The sequence below is a fragment of the Crotalus tigris genome, unplaced genomic scaffold (genome assembly GCF_016545835.1).
Source record: "Crotalus tigris isolate CLP2741 ecotype Arizona unplaced genomic scaffold, ASM1654583v1 scf7180000024367.1024689, whole genome shotgun sequence".
NCBI classification, from domain to species: Eukaryota; Metazoa; Chordata; class Lepidosauria; order Squamata; family Viperidae; genus Crotalus; species Crotalus tigris.
Window position 1 is genome coordinate 802,748 of NW_024100536.1, and position 19,905 is coordinate 822,652.

General features: G+C 46.9%; 1 protein-coding gene and 1 non-coding gene across 9 annotated transcripts in view; both read right to left on the minus strand.

Moving 5' to 3' along the window:
- CHD8 (chromodomain helicase DNA binding protein 8) overlaps nt 1-19,905 on the minus strand; it is a 101,018-nt gene that overhangs the window by 17,309 nt on the left and 63,804 nt on the right. For 6 of the 8 annotated variants that reach the window (XM_039327775.1, XM_039327771.1, XM_039327769.1 and 3 more), the window contains 10 exons: nt 16,383-16,550; nt 14,484-14,663; nt 12,382-12,492; nt 8,312-8,523; nt 5,469-5,668; nt 4,934-5,126; nt 3,594-3,683; nt 2,205-2,308; nt 854-968; nt 518-593 (listed from right to left, as the gene is read on the minus strand). In XM_039327775.1, coding sequence (XP_039183709.1) covers nt 518-593; nt 854-968; nt 2,205-2,308; nt 3,594-3,683; nt 4,934-5,126; nt 5,469-5,668; nt 8,312-8,523; nt 12,382-12,492; nt 14,484-14,663; nt 16,383-16,550 — 1,449 coding nt within the window. The remainder of the gene's footprint in view (nt 1-517; nt 594-853; nt 969-2,204; nt 2,309-3,593; nt 3,684-4,933; nt 5,127-5,468; nt 5,669-8,311; nt 8,524-12,381; nt 12,493-14,483; nt 14,664-16,382; nt 16,551-19,905) is intronic. The other 2 variants (XM_039327774.1, XM_039327773.1) reach the window with 1 other exon arrangement.
- On the minus strand, nt 664-773 carry LOC120301085. Its single transcript, XR_005554809.1, has one exon. It is a non-coding gene; the product is annotated as a small nucleolar RNA U6-53/MBII-28 (small nucleolar RNA).

Here is a 19,905-nt window from a genome sequence, read left to right on the forward strand (position 1 = left end):
CTTGGATGAGAAGCAAAACTTCTTCTTCTTTTTTCCTTCCTCAGGGGAAAAAAACAAACAAACAGTCCAGTTGCCTTTTGAAAAAGCACCTTTGAGTTCCTGAACCATATTCTTAATGTTCAGACCTCTACATTAGACTGGCGGGAATCTGGGCATATCCACAGATCGCTGAACTACCATTCCCAGCGTGCCTCCCTGTCAGTCTTATTGGCAAAGGATGCTGGGAAGGGTATTTCAGCTCCAACGGAAGGACCACAGATTCCCCCTCACGTGTTCCAAGGCACCTCCTTGACAACGGCAGGTTGCGGCTCCAAGAAACGGTAAGAGAAAAGGATTTCTTTCTAAATAGGGGTCGGTGGGATTGGGCTGGTGTTAGATTTTAATAAATAAATAAAAACAAGGAGCAGAAGCCATCTGTGAGATTTGAACGGCCGTAGATTTAAAACATCTCGGGTTCCGGTTTTTAAGGATGCCAGTGATGGGCTGCATTGACAGTGCAACTGGTTTAGGATCCCACCTCTTCGTCGTGTTCCTTGGCAGGGGCTCCGACAGGCTTGTATTCTGGATCCTCGCAGTCCTTGTCAAAATCCACCCTGCCAGTGGCAGAAGATCTAGTCAATTATTGCTGTGGAAATCCCGCTTCTTTCCCACCCCTTTCCAGACACACCTCAGGACTTCCTGTGAGAAGCAAGTTGAACTCAAAGACACCCGAGTTGAGGGCCAGCTGACCCCCCTCGGTGCCTCGGTATTAGCATGGCATGTCATCATGGGTGTGCGTCTCACCCACCACTCCCATCTACCCGGTGTCCCCTGGCCTTGGGAATGGCTCAGCTCAACCCCAGCAGCCTCTTACCCCTCGCCCACATCCGGACGGTGCTCGGCAGCAATGGCCTTATCATCCGGGCGGCCGGCTTTCTCCAGGAAACAGAGCGCAGGGTCGGCTCGCATGGTGTTGTACTTCTCGTAGCCTGTAGGAAGGGCCAAACATCAGTGCTTCCCCATGTAACCTTAGGCAGAGGTTAGAACAGTGGTGGCGAACCTAGGGCACGGGTGCCAGAAGCGGCACTCAGAGCCCTCTCTGTGGGCACGCGCGCCGTCGCCCCAGTCCTAGGCCTTCAGCTGGGTTTTATAAAACCTTTTTGCTTTAGCCTCCACCGTCGTGTACAAAAAAAAAAAAAAGGTTCAATCAGTCAATTTCAACTTCTCGCGGGGAAAAAAAAAGATCTCGCAAAGTTGGAACTGATTGATTGAACGTTTTAGTCCCATCCAGTCTGCCGTTACCGCGGCAGCCACGCCCACCCAATGGGCCACACCCACCTGGCACCCGATGATGCATAAGTGGGTTTTGGGTTGCAGTTTGGGCACTCGGTCTCTAAAAAGTTCGCCATCACTGGGTTAGAATATAAAGTCAACTTCCCAGTTAAGCCTCTAGCCCTGGGATTCCTTAGAGATCACCGATTCAAGAATAATGAGGTCCGGTTTCACTTCGTTTTCAGGCCTAAAGTTGGTCAGATGCCGCCACTTGATGAGATTCAGATTCTAGAGCTCCCAGCCCAGGAATCTTCAGTCTACTCTTGGCCAATGTTTTAATATCATTTTTGTCCGAAAATGTTTGCCTTTTGTGCAAAATTCTTCTTGCGTGTCTCTGATTATCTTCTACACTCTAGCTATGATCAGCAAGTGCATGCTTTGGAGGTGCAAAACGTTCTTCTAGTTCAGTGTTTCTCAACCTTGACAATTTTAAGGCATGTGGACTTCAACTCCCAGAATTCCACAGCCAGCATTGCTGGCTGTGGAATTCTGGGAGCTGAAGTCCACATGCCTTAAAATTGTCAAGGTTGAGAAACACTGTTCTAGTTCATTTACTGGCAGGCTGTTTTTTTTTGTTTTGTTTTTTAAAGTCCTCTAGATTACTTAATTTAGATTTAGTATAATTTAGATTTGATGGCTTCTCTCCACCAATAATTTATAAGTAGTGCTTGATTTATGACCACAACAGGAACTAGAATTTCCACGGCTAAAAAAGGCGTCACACCCATTTTATGATCTGTTTCGTTACAGTTGTTCAGGAATCTGTCAATTAGGTATAAGCAAATAAAGGACTGAATTTGACTGGATCTGCCTCATCTCTGGTTTTGGGCCTGACAGTTTGCCCGTTCCTCAGTGCGAAACAAGGGCCGCACCTGTCCAGAAGTATTACTCACCATGTTTGAAGACCCCAAGAAGCAAAGATTTGTCTGCTTCCGTATCCCACCAGGCTGTGGGGACTTCTGCCTGATCCACGAGCGGAAACCAGATGTCAATTTCGCTGCAGGAATTAAGATTGGAAACAGAAACAAAATGAGACACACAAGGTGTTGTGAGGTATTAAACAGGAACCAATCAAACTTTTCAAACTTCGGGCTCTGATTTGATAGCCTTACCCATAGCATAGAGTGGATTGCCCTTAGATACACCACAATAATTCATTTGCAACAGAAAAAGAATAAGAGAGACTCTTTTGCCAGCGACAAAATCTCTCTTAACCAAATGACTGAGTTGGAGAAGTAAATACATTTAATAAAGAAATAAATGATCGCAGAACTTGCTAAGGAAATGCCAGGATTGCTCATCATAAGAAAAGTGATCGGGTGGGTGGGCAGCCTTAAAAAAATCAGAACAGAATGACAGAGTTGAAAGGGACCTTGGAGGTCTTCTAGTCCAACCCCCTGCTCAAACAGGAAACCCTATACAAATGCTTGTCCGATCTCTTCTTAAACAAGAAATCAAAGAAACACACCCATAAAGTAAAAGGTTTCCATCATGAAATCCACTGAGCCAGTGACTGCTTCCCATCCCAACTAAACTCGTCAATTTGTTATAATTGCAAAGCCGTCATACAGAAACAAAAGGTGGCTCATCAGTAATTGGCAAAAGCACACAGAACCCCTTTGTAAAGGTTAATGGAAATACTGGGTGAATATGGTGAAATGGCAGGCCTAAAGGTAAATAAGGAAAAAAACCAAAATACTTGTGAAGGATATGATTAGATCACAGAAAAACGAACTAGCTGATAAATTAGGTATTCAGATCACAAAGAAAATAAGATACTTAGGGATACATCTAACAGCTAGGTGTGTAACAATTAAAAGAGACAATTATGATAAATTAATGGATCAGATTAAAACAGACTTGGACACCTGGACAAATCTCCAGCTTTCTTTCATGGGTAGAATTGCTGTAATTAAAATGAACATATTACCTAAAATATTATTTCTATTTCAATGTATACCAGTTAGATTAGAAAAAGAATTCTTTCGAAATTTCAACCAAACCATACTTAAATTCATTTGGCAAGGGAAAAAAACCAAGGATTAAATTAAAATTATTACAGGATGTTAAGGAAAGGGGGGGGGTCTCGGCCTCCCCGATCTGGAAAAATACTATCAATCTACAATTCTACTGTGGGTGCGGGATTGGTTTTGACTGGAAAATCGGAGATTATTAAAACTGGAAGGTCATGACATGCAGACGGGATGGCATGCCATGTTATGGGATGAGAAGCATCCGGAGGCACTACATCAGAACCCCTTTGTAAAGGTGAATTTTTTTACCTGGAAACAGCACCTGCCAAAACTTTCTCGGCCTGGTCCCCAATCACCTCCTGACGCAGGTAATACAGCATGCGGACCCTGAGCAGCACCCTGGGAAGAAAATAACGTTGTTCTGTTGGGAGGACCAACTGATAAACTGCATCCACCCATGTTCCAAGACACTGGCTATCCCCACTGCTAAGTCAGGGACGAGGGCAAACTTTTTTTTTTTCAACCAATAGAGGCGTGTCCATGTGAAAGCACCAAAGAGCCCTCATCTGCCCGAGCTTGCCATCCTTTTTGGCAGACAGAAAGGCATGAACTGAAAGGCCAGCTTGGTGTAGTTGTGAAGGTGGTGGCCTAGCAACCAGGAGGCTGGGAGTTCCACTCCCATCTTAGGAACAAAAGCTGGCTGGCACCAGGAAACTGGGCGTTCTAGTCCCATTGTAGGTGTGAAAGCGTCTAGATGACTTGGGGCCAAGGACCAGGAGATGGTGAGTTCTAGTCCCACCTTAGGCATGAAAGCCAGCTGGGTGAGCTTGGGCCAGTCACCCTCTCTCAGCACAACGTACCTCACAGTTGTTGTTGTTGTGGGGAAAAAAAGGAGAAGAAGGAATATTATGTAAGTTTGTGGCCTTGAGTTATGTATAAATAATAAAGGTGGGATAGAAAATAAGATAGATAGATAGATAGATAGATAGATAGATAGATAGATAGATAGAGATAGACAGACAGATAGACAGACAGACAGATAGATAGATAGATATGGATTAATGGATATGTGGACAGCACTACCATGCAATTATTTTTCAGACCACCCACATGACCTCTTCGATACCAAACCCGGAATTCTGAAGAATGAGGTTGGGATCTGGCACTATTTGTCTACCATATTGGATCTCCCACCTTTTCTGCCTGGCAAAAGATTGAAATCTAGGGCAGTGGTTCTCAACCTTTTTAATGCTGCGACCCCCAACCAGTCGTAAGTCGAGGACTACTCAACCGGTCGTAAGTCGAGGACTACTCAACTGGTGCAGCACCGTTTGCAGAATGGGACTTATTGCGGGCTCAGCAGGGCAGAGACAGCCTGGACAATTCCTATTGGTTTTTGAAAGCCAATAGAATTAGACTCTATTCAAGAGAGTCTATTCTATTGGCTTTCAAAAACCAATAGAATAAAAGGGAGTAGCACAGCTAAAGAAAAGGGGAAAAAAATGGCGGACTGCGTTGTTTGGCGACCCCCGTGAAATGGTCGTTCGACCCCAAATGGGGTCCCGACCCACAGGTTGAGAACCACTGGTCTAGGGGTTGGCTTTACAGAAGTCCCCAGCTGGTCCTTCCCCTTCCCCTGCCCATCTTACTTGTTGCACTGGTGCTTGAGATGTTTCTTGTAGCCTTCGTCTTGGAAGAGTGTGTCCGGGTTGTACTTGTGGATCCATTCTGCTTTCTGGAGATCAAAAGTGGTCTGGGACTTGACTTTCTTCCCCTTGCGGCCCCGTGGAACTGGGATGGACAGGCCTGCCCGAGGAACAGGAAGGGAGCTCAGAGCAGGGGCTAGGTACAACATGGAACCAGTGCAATAGGGATTAGGTCACCCCAGCTTTTGCAGAGTAGCTCAACTCACACACACACACACACACACACAACACAGAGGGAGCCACTTAAGGACTGTCTAGAGGGCCCACCAAAGGCAAAGGGACACTAAGTGGACTCAACATTATTCTATTTCCCCAGGGTCCACCACCCCTAAATTTTCTCCACCCATGCAAAGGATTAGGTGGCCACAATCTCAAGATTGGATCAAAGTCTTCCTACCAACAGAATGGACACAAGGGTGTGGGAAACATTCTCAAAGGACATCAATATAGGGGGATATAAAAAGAGCCTCTAACTTACCCGAGTGATTCTGAAGCTCCTTGGCTTTGCCGTTCTCAACCGGGCTGATGAGATCCCAGATGAATCCTTTGATGTTCTCATCGCCCCGATAATGCATCAAGCAATACACCAGGATGGCGCGGCAGATGGTCTCCACGTCCCGCTCGGACATCCGTCGCTTGAAACGTCCGTGCGAGAGGATCTCTCTCCAGCGGCCCCAGCTGCCAGGCAAACCAACGGAGACATTGCTCAGAACTGGCTAATAAGGATGGGGAGCCCTATCTACTGCAGAAATCAAGGTGTTCTTTTTTCAGGAACTGCATCTACAGGACTAGAACCCTTGCTTCTCGGGGGCGGGGGGAGTGAAGGAGGCAAGAACAAGACTCCACCTTCAAGGGGATTTAGGTCTAATGCAGGGATAGACAACCGTGGCTCTTTTTATGACTCGTGGACTTCAACTCCCAGAATTCCTGAGCCAGCATGGCTCAGCTTGGAAACCTCTCCCTTTCCCCTCAGCGTGGCTGGCTCAGGAATTCTGGGAGTTGAAGTCCACGAGTCATAAAAGAGCCAAGGTTGCCTACCTCTGGCCTAGGTCTAGGCTGCTTTCTAACTCGTGGACTTCAACTCCCAGAATTCCTGAGCCGGCATTAAAGGTAAAGGTTTCCCTTGTCCAGTCGTGTTTGACTCTAGAGGGCAGTGCTCATCTCTGTTTCCTAGACAAGGCAGCCAGCATTGTCTGAAGATGCTTCTGTAGTCAATTTAGTAACATGTTTTGGAAGTGAACCCGCCTTCCTCGTTGACTTGCCTTGTCAGGAGGTCGCAAAAGGGGGTCACACACGACCCCGGGACACCGCAACTGTCATAAATTGAATCAGCGGTCAAGCGTCTAAATTTTGATCATGTGACCATGGGGATTGCTACACGGTCATTAAGTGTGAAAGATGGTCATTAAGTCCTTTGTTTCAGCACCGCTGTAACTTCGAGCGGTCACTAAATGAACGGTTCTTAAGTTTAGGCCTGCTAGTATGAATGATGATTCCTTCTGACATACATGTAAACCGGGAATTTATTTCTGTATTTCTGTGTCAGAATTTTATTTACCCTGCTTCCTTTTCTTCTTTTTTTCCCCCTTTTGGCAAACAAGAAAAAGCTACTGTTCCTTGCCTCAATCAAACTAAAGTTTAAATTTGGAATTAAAATAACTGGGAGTCGAGCCAATTCTCAACCTGCACAGGTAGCCCTCGACTTACGACAATTCGTTTAGTGACTGCTTGAAGTTATGACGGCACTGAAAAAAAGAGGGCTTATGACCGTTTTTCACACTTATGACCATTGCAGCATCCCCAATCAAAATTCAAATGCTTGGCAACTGACTCGTATTTTGTGATGGTCACAGTGTGTCCTGGGGTCCTGTGATCCCCTTTTGTGACCTTCGGACCGGCAAAGTCAATGGGGGAAGCCAGATTCATTTAACAACTATGTTACTAACTTAACTGTTGCAGAGATTCACTTAACAACCTGGGCACAAAAAAAGGCGTAAAAAGGGGCAAAATTCACTTAACAGATGCTTCACCTACCAGTTTCCCTGAAAGTAAGGCCTACACCAGGGGTAGGCAACCTTGGCTCTTTTATGACTGGTGGATTTCAACTCCCAGAATTCCTGAGTCAGCCATGCTGAGGGGAAAGGGAGAGGTTTCCAAGAAAGCCATGCTGGCTTAGGAATTCTGGGAGTTGAACTCCATGAGTCATAAAAGAGCCAAGGTTGCCTACCCCTGGCCTACACCAATAATAAGCCCTAGCTTGATTTTTGGCAGTGGGCCTAATATACGCCTACCCCCAAAATAAGCCCTAGTTTTGGCACGAGGCACACACCTAAAAATCAAGCTAGGGCAGGGGTGAGGATGTGGAGCTGCCTCACCCACTTCCCTTGTAGTCAGGCCTCTCCTTGCCAGCCCACTTCTTCTTCTGAGGCCTCTTCTGCAGCCAGGCCTGCATTTCTCAGTCACGGGGCTTTCTGGAAGGCCTGTGCAGCCAAAACTGAACTATAGATTCAATCCGTAGAAGACCTCAGCAGCCAAGCACCAAGCTATGGATTGAATCCATAGCTCGGTACTCAGCTGCTTAGGCCTTCTGGAATGGCCTGACTGCAAAATGCAGACCCGAATGCAGCTGCAGAACTTCGACCCCAGAAGAAGTGGACTGGCTGGGTGGGGCTGTCAGTGCCGGAGGTGAGGGGAGGCCTACCCCGAAAATAAGACCTGGTGCCTCTTTTGGAGGCCAAAAAAAAAAAAAAAAGGACAAGACCCGGTCTTATTTTCGGGGAAACACAGTAGCAACAACAACAAAAATAATAATAAAAAAAATAAAAAATAAAAAGGGCTCAATTGTAATTGTAAGTTGAGGATTACCTGTACTACGAAGAAGCCAATCCACCATGACTTTCTCTCCTTAACGAACTCTCAATAAGCTATCAAGTTACCCCCTCCTTCCCAACACCACTGAGCCGAGGTGGCGCAGCAGTTAGGGTGCAGTACTGCAGGCCACTTTAGCTGACTGTGTTCAGCAGGTCAGCGGTTCAAATCTCACCGGCTCAAGGTTGACTCAGCCTTCCATCCTTCCGAGGTAGGTAAAATGAGGACCCAAATTGTTGGGGGCAATGTAAATATATATATATATACATTGCTTACTGGTGTACACCGCTTAGAGAGTGCTTGCACTTAAAGCGGTATATAAGTCTCATAAATAAATAAATAAATAAACAAACAAACAAACAAACATGTATCCTCCCCTACAACTCCCGCAATCCTTTTTTTTTTTGCACGCGCCCCATTTCTTTTCGTCAGGCCTCCCTCCACGCCACATACCCATAGACTAGCAGTTGTTTCTCCACCTGGAAGCAGTCGGTGCGCCCGTACGAGTGGTGGAGGGGGTGGTGGTGCCGGTCGTGGCGCCGGGAGCGCGGCCGGTCATCGTCGTCGCTCTCCAAGTCAGAGAACTCAACCAAGTCATCGTCCTTCAGGGTGCTGAAGTGTCGAGTTTGCTTGCGGACGCGGGGCGTGTCGATCACCAGGTTGTTCTGCAGGAAGCGGAGAGGAAAAACACTTTGGATCTCTGAATATGTGCCAGTTCCTCCACGAACAATTCTCACTTCTGCCCTGTCTTCATCACTTTCAGACCATAGAATCTAAGTTCAACTCAGCATAGGAATGAATGTCCATGGGGATTCTTGGTCCTGGTTGTCCCACAGGTGCTTTTTCAGGAGGCAACTGCACTTTCTTGTTTTTCTTTGAATTTCCTCAAAATCTCCATAGACCTATAGCTATGCACTTTGGGATGAACTCCCTTCGAATGGTGCAGATGAACTGGATTTCCAGAAAACATTGCAGACTACAGGAACCATTTACGCTTCAGTTTGAGAGGCAGACAACACAGACTCATCTCCAACAGCCTGCGCCTGTCTTCAACTGTGAAGGGACCCAAGGCAGAAAACATCCTGGAGCTAAGAAGGCTCCACACCCATTTGCACCGCTCAGGTGACCCTGAGGATACAGACAAAACTCTGAGTGGCTTCAACGACTCTCTAAAAGAATGCAAATGACCAGCTGTCTGCAAGGAGTATAAATCCTTCCATTCCCCACTATCCAGTCAGAGCTGAAGAAGCTTCTTGGATGAGAAGCGAAACGTCTTGAAAGGAAAAACAAGAAAGTCCAGTTGCCTCCTGAAAAAGCACCTTTGGGCCAGCATAGGAATGTGCATTAAAGCAACCAACCACGATGGCCAGATTTTTCTTGCTAAACAGTGCATGGTCCAGCCTCTTGCTTAGGGGTCTCAAAAATGTGACGACTTTAAGATTTCTGGACTTCAACTCCCATAATTCCTCAGCCAGCCAAGCCAAGTGGCTGGGGAATTCTGAAAGCTGAAGTCTACCAGTGTTAATGTTGCCAGGTTTGGAGACCTCTGCTCTTGCTAACGCATCCCACAGTTGAGCTGCTATTATTAAAAAGAGCAGTTTTCCCTAACATCCAATTGGAATCTGCTTTTCTAAAATTTAGAAAAACTTTTGTTGTTGTTGTTGTTGATTGCAAAGTCGTGTCCGACCCATCGCGACCCCATGGACAACGTTCCTCCAGGTCTTCCTGTCCTCTACCATCTTCTGGAGTCCATTTAAGTTCACACCTACTGCTTTAGTGACTCCATCCAGCCACCTCCTTCTCTGTCGTCCCCTTCTTCTATTGCTCTCAATCTTTCCCAGCATTAGGCCCTTCTCCAGTGAGTCCTTCCTTCTCATTAGGTGGCCAAAGTATTTGAGTTTCAACTTCAGGATCTGGCCTTCTAAAGATCAGTCGGGGTTGATCTCTTCTAGGACTGACTGGTTTGAACGCCTTGCAGTCCAAGGGACTCACAGGAGTCTTCTCCAGCACCATCGTTCAAAGGCCTTAGAAAAACTATGCCATGCCAATAAAGGAGAATATTTGTAGCTCAGAGTTGAAACGCAGGGGTCCTTGGTGTGTGTCTGGGCTGGGTTGTTTTCTTGCAGATATTTCATTTCCCAAACTAGGACACATCATCGGTGCTCAACATTATCAACATTGACCAGCACGGATGATGTTACTTAGTTTGGGAAATGACATGTCTGCAAGAAAACAACCAAGCTCAGACAGCACCAAGGATCCCTCACACTATCCCAGTGGTTCTCAACCTTTTTAATGCCACGACCCCCCACCAGTCGTAAGTCGAGGACTACTCAACCGGTCATAAGTCGAGGATTACTCAACTGGTGCAGCACCGTTTGCAGAATGGGACTTTTGGCGGGCTCAGCAGGGCAGAGACAGCCTGGACAATTCCTATTGGCTTTTGAAAGCCAATAGAATTAGACTCTATTTCAAAAGCCAATAGAATAAAAAGGAGTAGCACAGCTAAGGAAAAGGGGGGGGGGGAATGGCGGACTGCGTTGTTTGGTGACCCCCGTGAAATGGTCGTTCGACCCCAAATGGGGTCCCGACCCACAGCCTGAGAACCACTGCACTATCCCATGTTCCGTATTTGAAGGCAATAGCCTCTTGAGTTTCCAATTTTGGGGCAGCTGAACCTTCCTATATTTTTTTTCAATTTCTGAACAGAATTTTGTCTCCTGATTGCTCCCCTCTGCTCCTCATCAAATCCTCCTTAAAACTAATGCCTAGATTTGACACAGTTCTAGGAATGAGGTCTGAAACCATTCCTTCCCGTGATCTTGAAAACTTCCATTGATGCAGCATGGAAACTCTATATTTTTTGTTTTGTTTTGTTTTTCTGCAGCTATGTGACAGTCTTGGGTTAGGGCAGGGGTAGGCAACCTTGGCTCTTTTATGACTCGTGGACTTCAACTCCCAGAATTCCTGAGCCAGCCACACTGAGGGGAAAGGGAGAGGTTTCCAAACTGAGCCATGCTGGCTCAGAAATTCTGGAAGTTGAAGTCCACGAGTCATGAGGGGGCCATATTTTCCCTCATGCTGGCTAAGGAATTCTGGGAGTTGAAGTCCACGAGTCGTAAAAGAGCCAAGGCGGCCTACCCCTAGTTCAACAGCTGCGCTCTCTCTCTTTAGATAGAGAGTCGCAAGTGCATTGCCATTGTGATTATTCAGACAGTCTTTTGCCCACAACAGCCCTGTGAAGTAGGTCAGAAAGAGGATCTAGCCCAGGGTCACCCAGTTTAGCTTCCTTGGCTCATATCTGCCTCTTTAATCCAGGCTTCCTAAAACGCAAAGATAGGCAACCTTGGCTCTTTTATGACTCGTGGACTTCAACTCCCAGAATTCCTGAGCCAGCCATGCTGAGGGGAAAGGGAGAGGTTTCCAAGCTGAGCCATGCTGGCTCAGGAATTCTGGGAGTTGAAGTCCACAAGTCATGAAGGGGCCAAAGTTTCCCTCATGTCGGCTCAGGAATTCTGGGAGTTGAAGTCCACAAGTCATGAAGGGGCCAAAGTTTCCCTCATGCCGGCTCAGGAATTCTGGGAGTTGAAGTCCACGAGTCATGAAGGGGCCAAAGTTTCCCTCATGCCAGCTTAGGAATTATGGGAGTTGAAGTCCACGAGTTACAAAGCATCCTAGACCTAGGCCAGAGGTAGGCAACCTTGGCTCTTTTATGACTCATGGACTTCAACTCCCAGAATTCCTGAGCCAGCCATGCTGAGGGGAAAGGGAGAGGTTTCCAAGCTGAGCCATGCTGGCTCAGGAATTCTGGGAGCTGAAGTCCAAGAGTCATAAAAGAGCCAAAGTTGCCTACCCCTGGGTTAGGGTCTTGGGTTGAATCTGTAATCAACTACTTTTCCACAAATTCCCCCCCCCCACAAGAACTGTTGTAAAGCCAGTTATATTTCATCCTGCAGTGCACATTTGCCTTCTCTTTCCTGAATGAAGAGCGTTTTCCTGTGTTTTGAACTTCATTCTTGGGAAATTTCAAACACAGGAAGATCTTGCATTTTCCTCTGATCCCATTCCTCAAACTGATCGAGGTCATCCAGAATTTAACCGGCGTCCCTCCGTATGTCAACTCTCTCATTCAACGTTATGCCTTCTGCAAATCAGACAGGCAAGCGCAACCACCCCTGAGTTACAACTGGGCTACTGCCTGCTCTAAAGCAGAGGTCCCCAACCTTTTGGGCAACAGGGTTTCTCCACGGAGCAGAGAGTGTGTGTCTGTGTGTGCTGCCTGCATCCCACGGATGGGGCTCTGCTTGTTTCTGTGGATCAGTTGCTGGACCGGGGGGGGGGGGTTGGGGACCCCTGCTCTAAAGATCCAGTTCTGGTGTGGAAAAATTAAATCTTGTCGTCCCACACAACAAGAAGTCCGTACCATGAAAGACTGGACTTTGTGCAACCCTTTCCTGATTCTTCTATTACTCACCCAGACAATCGTGCAAGTTGACGGGATCCCTCTTCCCAACCCAACACACCTTACTATTCAGAAGATCCAGGTCTAAGTCTGCCTTCTTGGCCCATTTCTGCCAGAAATTGGGGTCATCCAGAGCGATGTCTGTCCTGTTTTCAGAGGCCACAAAGCTTGCCTGGGAAAGGAGCAGAGGCAAAATAAAGGAGGAAGGTTTGGGTATCATGTTTACTGTAAAGCAGACTTCTTCACACACACTCTCATATGCATGACGTTTTGCTAGATTTGTACAATCCACCGGCATAGCAGTGCTTAGATACTTTGTGGCTCAGTTTGTTGTGGGAAATCCAATCATTGTCTTGATGCCTTTTGTGAATGATCAGACAGACTTCGCTTTATTTGCTTGAGCATAGAATAAAGCAGTCAGGTTTCATTAACTTCCTTCTCTTTCTCCTTCTTCTCCTTCCATGTCTAGATCAAAGTTTAAACTGCCAGAATGAAACCCCCTTCCTGGCTTTGTCATTGGCCAAAAATAAATCATTACCGGTACGTTTCTGGTAGTAGCCGACATACCAGCAGATGGCTGGGTTCTGTGTTTCTCCACATTCACAAAAGCATGTTGCTATCCACTAAGAGCCTCCATTTGAACCTATTGGTTTTACACTCAGGCACGCCAATTCTCAACGTATTTAGGGGCCTCCGCGTAGTACAAGAGGAAGTCAGATCCTTCCACCATATCCTCCTTTAATGTTATTCCTTGCTCGGTGGTCTCCTTCCTCCATCTTTTAATTCAATTTTGTTCTTGTGTACCCTCAAGAATGTTTGTTTGTTTGTTAACTTGGACCTAATGTACATTGTGTGAACCCACACAAGTTGTTTTTCCAAGGAGCATAATATTCCCAGGGTGAAATCTGGTTGGCCTTTGTCTTAAAAACAAGTAGATTTTTGTACAGGCCCTTTAAAACAGGGCTTTTCAACCAGTGGTACGGGTACCACCTGTGGTACATTGGCACCTGGCAGGTGGTATGCGACTATCCTAGAAAAGTGGTAGCGGGGGAGGGGAATGAGCTGAACCTGTGGTAGCACCACACAAGCCTGAGCGAGAGATGTCTGGAGCTGCAGGGCTGTCAGGGCTCAGCGGAAGCGCCAGGATCGGCGCTTCTTCAGGACTGTCAGGTCTCAATGGAAGTGCCAGGATCAGCGCCAGGCTCCAGCTGGAGCTCGGCGCTGATCCTGGCACTTCTGCTGAGCCCAGAAGAAGCGCCGATCAGCTGGAATGTTGCAGCTTCTCCAGGGTCTTGTGATTTACATTCAGATGCTTGGCAACTGATTCATATTTATGACGGTCACAGTGTCCCAGGGTCATGTGAAGTGATCAAAACCTGCTGCCACCACCCAGCAGATGGGGGGAATAAAAACCAAACACCCCGCCACCCCACCCTGCTACCAATCCTCAACAGAAATGCTCACAGCAATGAAAACCTCGGACAGGAGGAAGAACGCCGCCAGGTGGGCAGGCAGGTGTCATGCTCGGCTGTGGCTTGGGGGGCACTTTTTTCAGTGCCATTGTAACGTCAAACAGTCACTAAGCGAACTGTTGTAAGCAGAGGATTATCTGTACTTTTTTCCTTTTTTTTTGGTCATCAAGTTTTTGACACCTTGCTAGGTGACTGGCGGTACTCGGATAGTGCTATATCCTAAAAGTGGTACAATGGGTGAAAAGGTTGAAAGGCCCTGCTTTAAAAGACAGGCAAGTACAACTCCATAGCTTATTTCAGTAGAGTCTGGGCCAGTGTTTTTGAACCTCAGCAAACTTCAAAATGTGTGCATGTCGACTCTCAGAATTCTCCAGGCAGCCATCTTGAAATGCACGCATCTTGAAGTTGCTGAGGTTCAGAAACACTGTTCCAGGCCCTCTGGAAAGCCTCCTTAAACTCTTATCAGTGCCCGATATTCTGTAAACTATTACAGATCAGAACAAACAGTATATTTTAGACAACACAAGCAGTACGTGTGACACGAACAACCTTGCTTCTTTTTGGTTCTTGCTTTCTTCTCTGCAGACATCTACTCATCAGCCTTCTCTGAATGGAATTGGCCTCACCCTGAATCACATCTGAACTCTTGAACGCCTAGTTATTTTGAAACAGGGTTAGGGAATAAGGATACCTTGGCAAAGGTGGACCCTTTTCCTTCACTCTCAATGGTGATGGTGGTGGTGCGCCGAAGGAGGATCTGGTCAATATCTTCTTCGCAGAACTTGGACCCTTCATCATCCTCTTCCATAATGGCGGCATAGGCCCCTTTGCGTAGCAAATCCTCAATCTCTTTTTTCGAGAACTGCTGAATCTGGGAGAGGGGCAGAAGGAAGAAATGATGGTTGTTCTCTTCTCTTCTCTGGTCAGTCCAGTGTCAGGAGCAACACAGGAGAGAGCCCAGCTGTGCAATCCAAAGACGTTTGAAGCGATACATAAAACCATACCAAACTAGGGCAGAAAAAAGATCTACCATGTTTCCCCTAAAACAGTGGTGCTCAACCTTTTTAATGCTGCGACCCCCCAACCGGTTGTAAGTCGAGGACTAAACCGGTCATAAGTCGAGGACTACCCAACTGGTTGTAAGTCGAGGACTTTCCTTGCCCGGGAGTGTCGCGCATGTGTGGTGCCACCCCCTGCGCCGGCCGAGGTATAGCTGGCAAGCAGCAGAGACGGAGCAGGCCGACCACCAGGTGGCCCAGCCCAAGGGAGGTAAGGCACCCGCCGGAAAAGGGGAAAAAAAATGGCGGACAGCCTTGCTTGGCGACCCCCGTGAAATGGTCGATCGACCCCAAATGGGGTCGCGACCCATAGGTTGAGAACCGTTGCCCTAAAATAAGACCCAACTGGAAAACAAGCCCCTAGCATGACTTTTCAGGACGCTTATAATATAAACCCCACCCCAAAAAATAAGCATTGTCACCCAGTACCATATTTCCCTGAATATAAGGCCTAACTGGAAAATAAGCCCTAAATGCACCTTTTGGAGCAAATATTAACATAAGACCCGGTCTTATTTTCAGGGAAACACAGTAGTTGTCCATTGACTCTGCCCTTGAGATTTTTTTCTTTTCAATCAATCAATCATCAATTAATTAATTAATTATATATATTTTTAATTTTTTTCATTTTTGCCAGATGATGGACATGTGTTTATCCCAAGCATGTTACTGATGACTGGCCCGCTAATTCTTCTAGAATTTGGTTCCAAACTTCCACTACTCTTCTTGTGAAGTCAGACTTCCTGTTCAGCTGTAGAAGCTTCTTGGATGAGAAGCGAAACGTCTCCAAAGAAAAACAAGAAAGTCCAGTTGGCTCGTGGGAAAAAGCACCTTTGGGATAACTATGACCTGGATGGCTGAGAATCTTCCTAACAATATGTCTATAGAGATTTCTCAATGGTCTAAATCAGTGGTTCTCAACCTTTCTAATGCTGCGACCCCATAATATAGTTCCCCATGTTGTGGTGACCCAACCACTTATACATCACCGGGTGCCAGGGGGGTGGCCAAAGAAAATGGGGAAAAAATGGCGGACAGCCTTGTTTGGCGACCCCCGTGAAATGGTCGTTCGATCCCAAATGGGGTCCCGACCCACAGGTTGAGAACCACTGGTCTAAATCATGGTTGTCCCAAAAGCCAACAGAATAAAAGGGAGTAGCACAGCTAAGGAAAAGGGGGAAAAAAATGGCGGACTGCGTTGTTTGGCGACCCCCGTGAAATGGTCGTTCGACCCCAAATGGGGTCCCGACCCACAGGTTGAGAACCACTGGTGTACCAGATCAAGAAAGTAGTGTTTTATGGGCTGTAGGAACAGAACCTTGCAATTCCGATGGTGCTTCCTCCCAAACCCCACCCACCAATACTCCTGTGAACTCAGGCAAGTGTCTATCTCAGCTGTCTCCTCCCCACGTCAGACTGCTTTGAACTTCAGCCGTGCTTCTTGTCTTGGAGCTCTGGGGGAGGAATCTGGCTTATCTCCACCAAGGCCATCTTCTTTATTCTCTGCAGCTTTCCCCTCAAGCACTACTTACCCCGGTGATGCTCCCTTCTCGCCCGCTCATGGACTGCAGGACAGCCTTGTCCAGCCCCAGCTTGAGGCTGGCTTTGTCAAACATCTCCCGCTCGTAGGAATTCCGCGTGATGAGACGGTAAACTTTCACGGCCTTGCTCTGCCCGATGCGGTGGCAGCGAGCTTGTGCCTGGAGGAAACAGGGAAGCAAGAGTAGGCGGTGAAGCCTACAAGCATCCTTCAAACCCCGAAGAGAGACACAATAGTTGAGCTGAACTGGTGGCAGCACCGCACAAGCCTGAGCAAGAGATGGCTGGAGCTGCAGGGCTGTCAGGACTCAGCGGAAATGCCAGGATCAACACTTCTTCAGGACTGTCAGGGCTCAGTGGAAGCGCCAGGATCAGCGCCAGGCTCCAGCTGGAGCTCGGCGCTGATCCTGGCGCTTCTGCTGAGCCCAGAAGAAGAGCCGATCAGCTGGAATGTTGCAGCATCTCCAGGGTCTTCTGATTTACATTCAGATGTTTGGCAACTGATTCATATTTATGATGGTCATAGTGTCCCAGGGTCATGTGAAGTGACCAAAACCTGCTGCAACCACCCAGCAGAGGGAGGTTGTTTTTTGTTTTAATCAAACAACCTGTGTCTTACCATCCGTCTACAAGTGGCCTCAATGACTCTCTAAAAGAATGCAAATGACCAGCTGTCTGCAAGGAGTATAAATCCTTCCATTCCCCATCATCCAATCAGAGCCGAAGATGCTTCTTGGATGAGAAGCGAAATGTCAAGAAAAACAAGAAAGTCCAGTTGCCTCTTGAAAAAGCACCTTTGGGAAAACCACAACCTGGATCTCCATAGACCTATAGCTATGCACTTTGGGATGAACACCCTTTGAATGGTGTGGGAGTATGAACGGATTTCCAGAAAACATTGCAGACTACAGGGACCACTTGCGCTTCAGTTTGAGAGGCAGACAACACAGATTCATCCCCCAACAGCCTGCGCCTGTCTTCAACCATGAAGGGACCCAAGGCAGAAAACATCCTGCAACCAAGAAGGCTCCACACACATTTGCACCGCTCAGGTGACCCTGAGGACACAGACAAACCTCCCAAAGGCCTCCATGACTCTCTAGTCCAGTGGTTCTCAATTTGGGGTCGAACGACCATTTCACGGGGGTCGCCAAACAACGCAGTCCACCATTTTTTCCCCCTTTTCCTTAGCTGTGCTACTCCCTTTTATTCTATTGGCTTTTGAAAGCCAATGGAATAGACTCTCTTGAATAGAGTCTAATTCTATTGGCTTTCAAAAGCCAATAGGAATTGTCCAGGCTGTCTCTGCCCTGCTGAGCCCGCCAAAAGTCCCATTCTGCAAACGGTGCTGCACCAGTTGAGTTGTCCTCGACTTACGACCGGTTGAGTAGTCCTCGACTTACGACCGGTTGGGGGGTCGCGGTATTAAAAAAGTTGAGAACCCCTGCTCTAAAAGAAGGCAAATGACCAGCTGTCTGCAAGGAGTATAAATCCTTCCATTTCCCCACCATCCATTCAGAGCTGAAGATGCTTCTTGGGTGAGAAGCGATACATCTTCAAAGAAAAGCAAGGAACTCCAGTTGCCTTGTGGAAAAAGCACCTTTGGGGCAACCGTGACCTGGATGACTGAGAACCTGCCATAGACAACCTGTGTCTTAGCAAACAGAAGGTCACAATTTAGCTCCCCGATACTCAGAAAAGTCCCTCCATGTCATTCTACCGCTGGACAGAAGTGCCCAAATTAGAAACTTGCTGGTGGTGGTACAGTTCGTAGCAGTTATTATGACCGCAATTGAGCCCAAAATCTCCACTGCTGAGGAAGGCAGTGGTCAAGTGAGTCGCACCCATTTTACAACCTTCCTTTGCCACAGTTGTTAAAGTGAATCATGTGGGTTGTTAAGGAAATCTGGCTGGCCGGCCCGATTGACTTTGCTCGTCTTGAGGCCAACTGGGAAGGTTACTGTCATGCTTCCGACAGATGAAACTCTTCAAAGAACTTTTGAGGCATTGTTTACCTTAAAGAATCTTTATTGAGCAACATAGCTTTGGCACGTAGGTAGTCAAAGCCAACATCTGACTTCCCCTCCCTTCAGCACATAGATCAAAGCACAATCCTCTCCTACAACTAACAGTCATAAATCACATTCTCCAATTAGTTTGAAATGCTGGCTTTCCGCCCAGGCCCAGTTCTTTATTCCGCCATGCCTTATCTTAATCCCTTATTACAATACCGTATATCTAAGTAACTCCCATCACATTCCTCCTCCACCTCTCCCAGTAACCTCTAATTCTAAGAGTAAAGCATAAGAAAGAAAAAGGCTGCATCTCCACCTGTTGTCAAAGCAAGAACATCCAATTTATTTATTTATTTATTTATGAGACTTATATACCGCTTTAAGTGCAAGCACTCTCTAAGCGGTGTACACCAGTAAGCAATGTATGTGTGTATATATATATATGTTTTCTGAGGTTTTCGCGGGTATTTGTATGTAGGTCTTTGGTTGTTCGGGTTTTCTCCCGCGTAAAATTGGAAGTGTCTTGGCGACGTTTCGACGAAGTCCAATTCGTCATCTTCAGGCTGGTGTTTTCAGCTTCGTGCTTTGAGCAGCTCAAAGCACGAAGCTGAAAACACCAGCCTGAAGATGACGAATGGGACTTCGTCGAAACGTCGCCAAGACACTTCCAATTTTACGTGGAAGAAAACCCGAACAACCAAAGACCTACGCCAAGACACTTCAAATTTTACGCCTGGGTCCTCATTTTACCTACCTCGGAAGGATGGAAGGCTGAGTCAACCTTGAGCCGGTGAGATTTGAACCACTGAACTACTGAACACAGTCAGCTAAAGTGGCCTGCAGTACTGCACTCTTAACTGCTGCGCCACCTCGGCTCATGTTAGCAGCGTTGACAGTTACAAATGGTGATCACATAATCCTGGGAGGAGTGCAACTATCATAAATGCCCGCTGCCCAGTGCCTGAATTTTGATCATGTTACCACAGGGATGCTACAACAATTGTTAAGTGTGAAAAATGGTCAGAAGCCACATTTTTCAGTGCTGTTGTAATTTCAGTCACTAAACAAATGGTCGAAAGTTGAGGACTACCTGTACTGTAATGCCTTTTCTAATGGCATGATACGCATCCAATTCCTTTGGGGAATCTGACAGAAAGAGAATTTAAGGGAAGGAACAGGCAAGGAGAGCCGAACATCCCATTTATATTCTGCTTTCCAACCCCTACCAAGATACATTTGTGACTACTTGCTCTTCAGTGATCCCAATCCTATCAATTAGGCAGGATAAAAAAAAAAAAAAAAGGACACGCTTGAAATCATGCACTGATCTTCACAGCTTGAAATCATGCACTGATCTTCACAGAATTACGAGCTGGAAGGGACTTTGGGGGTCTTCCAGTCCAACTTCCTGTTCAAGCAGGAGATGCTAAGAGGCCTGGTGGTGCACTAGTTAGAATGCAGTATTTGCAGGCTACTGTCATGGTTCCAACTAATGAAACAC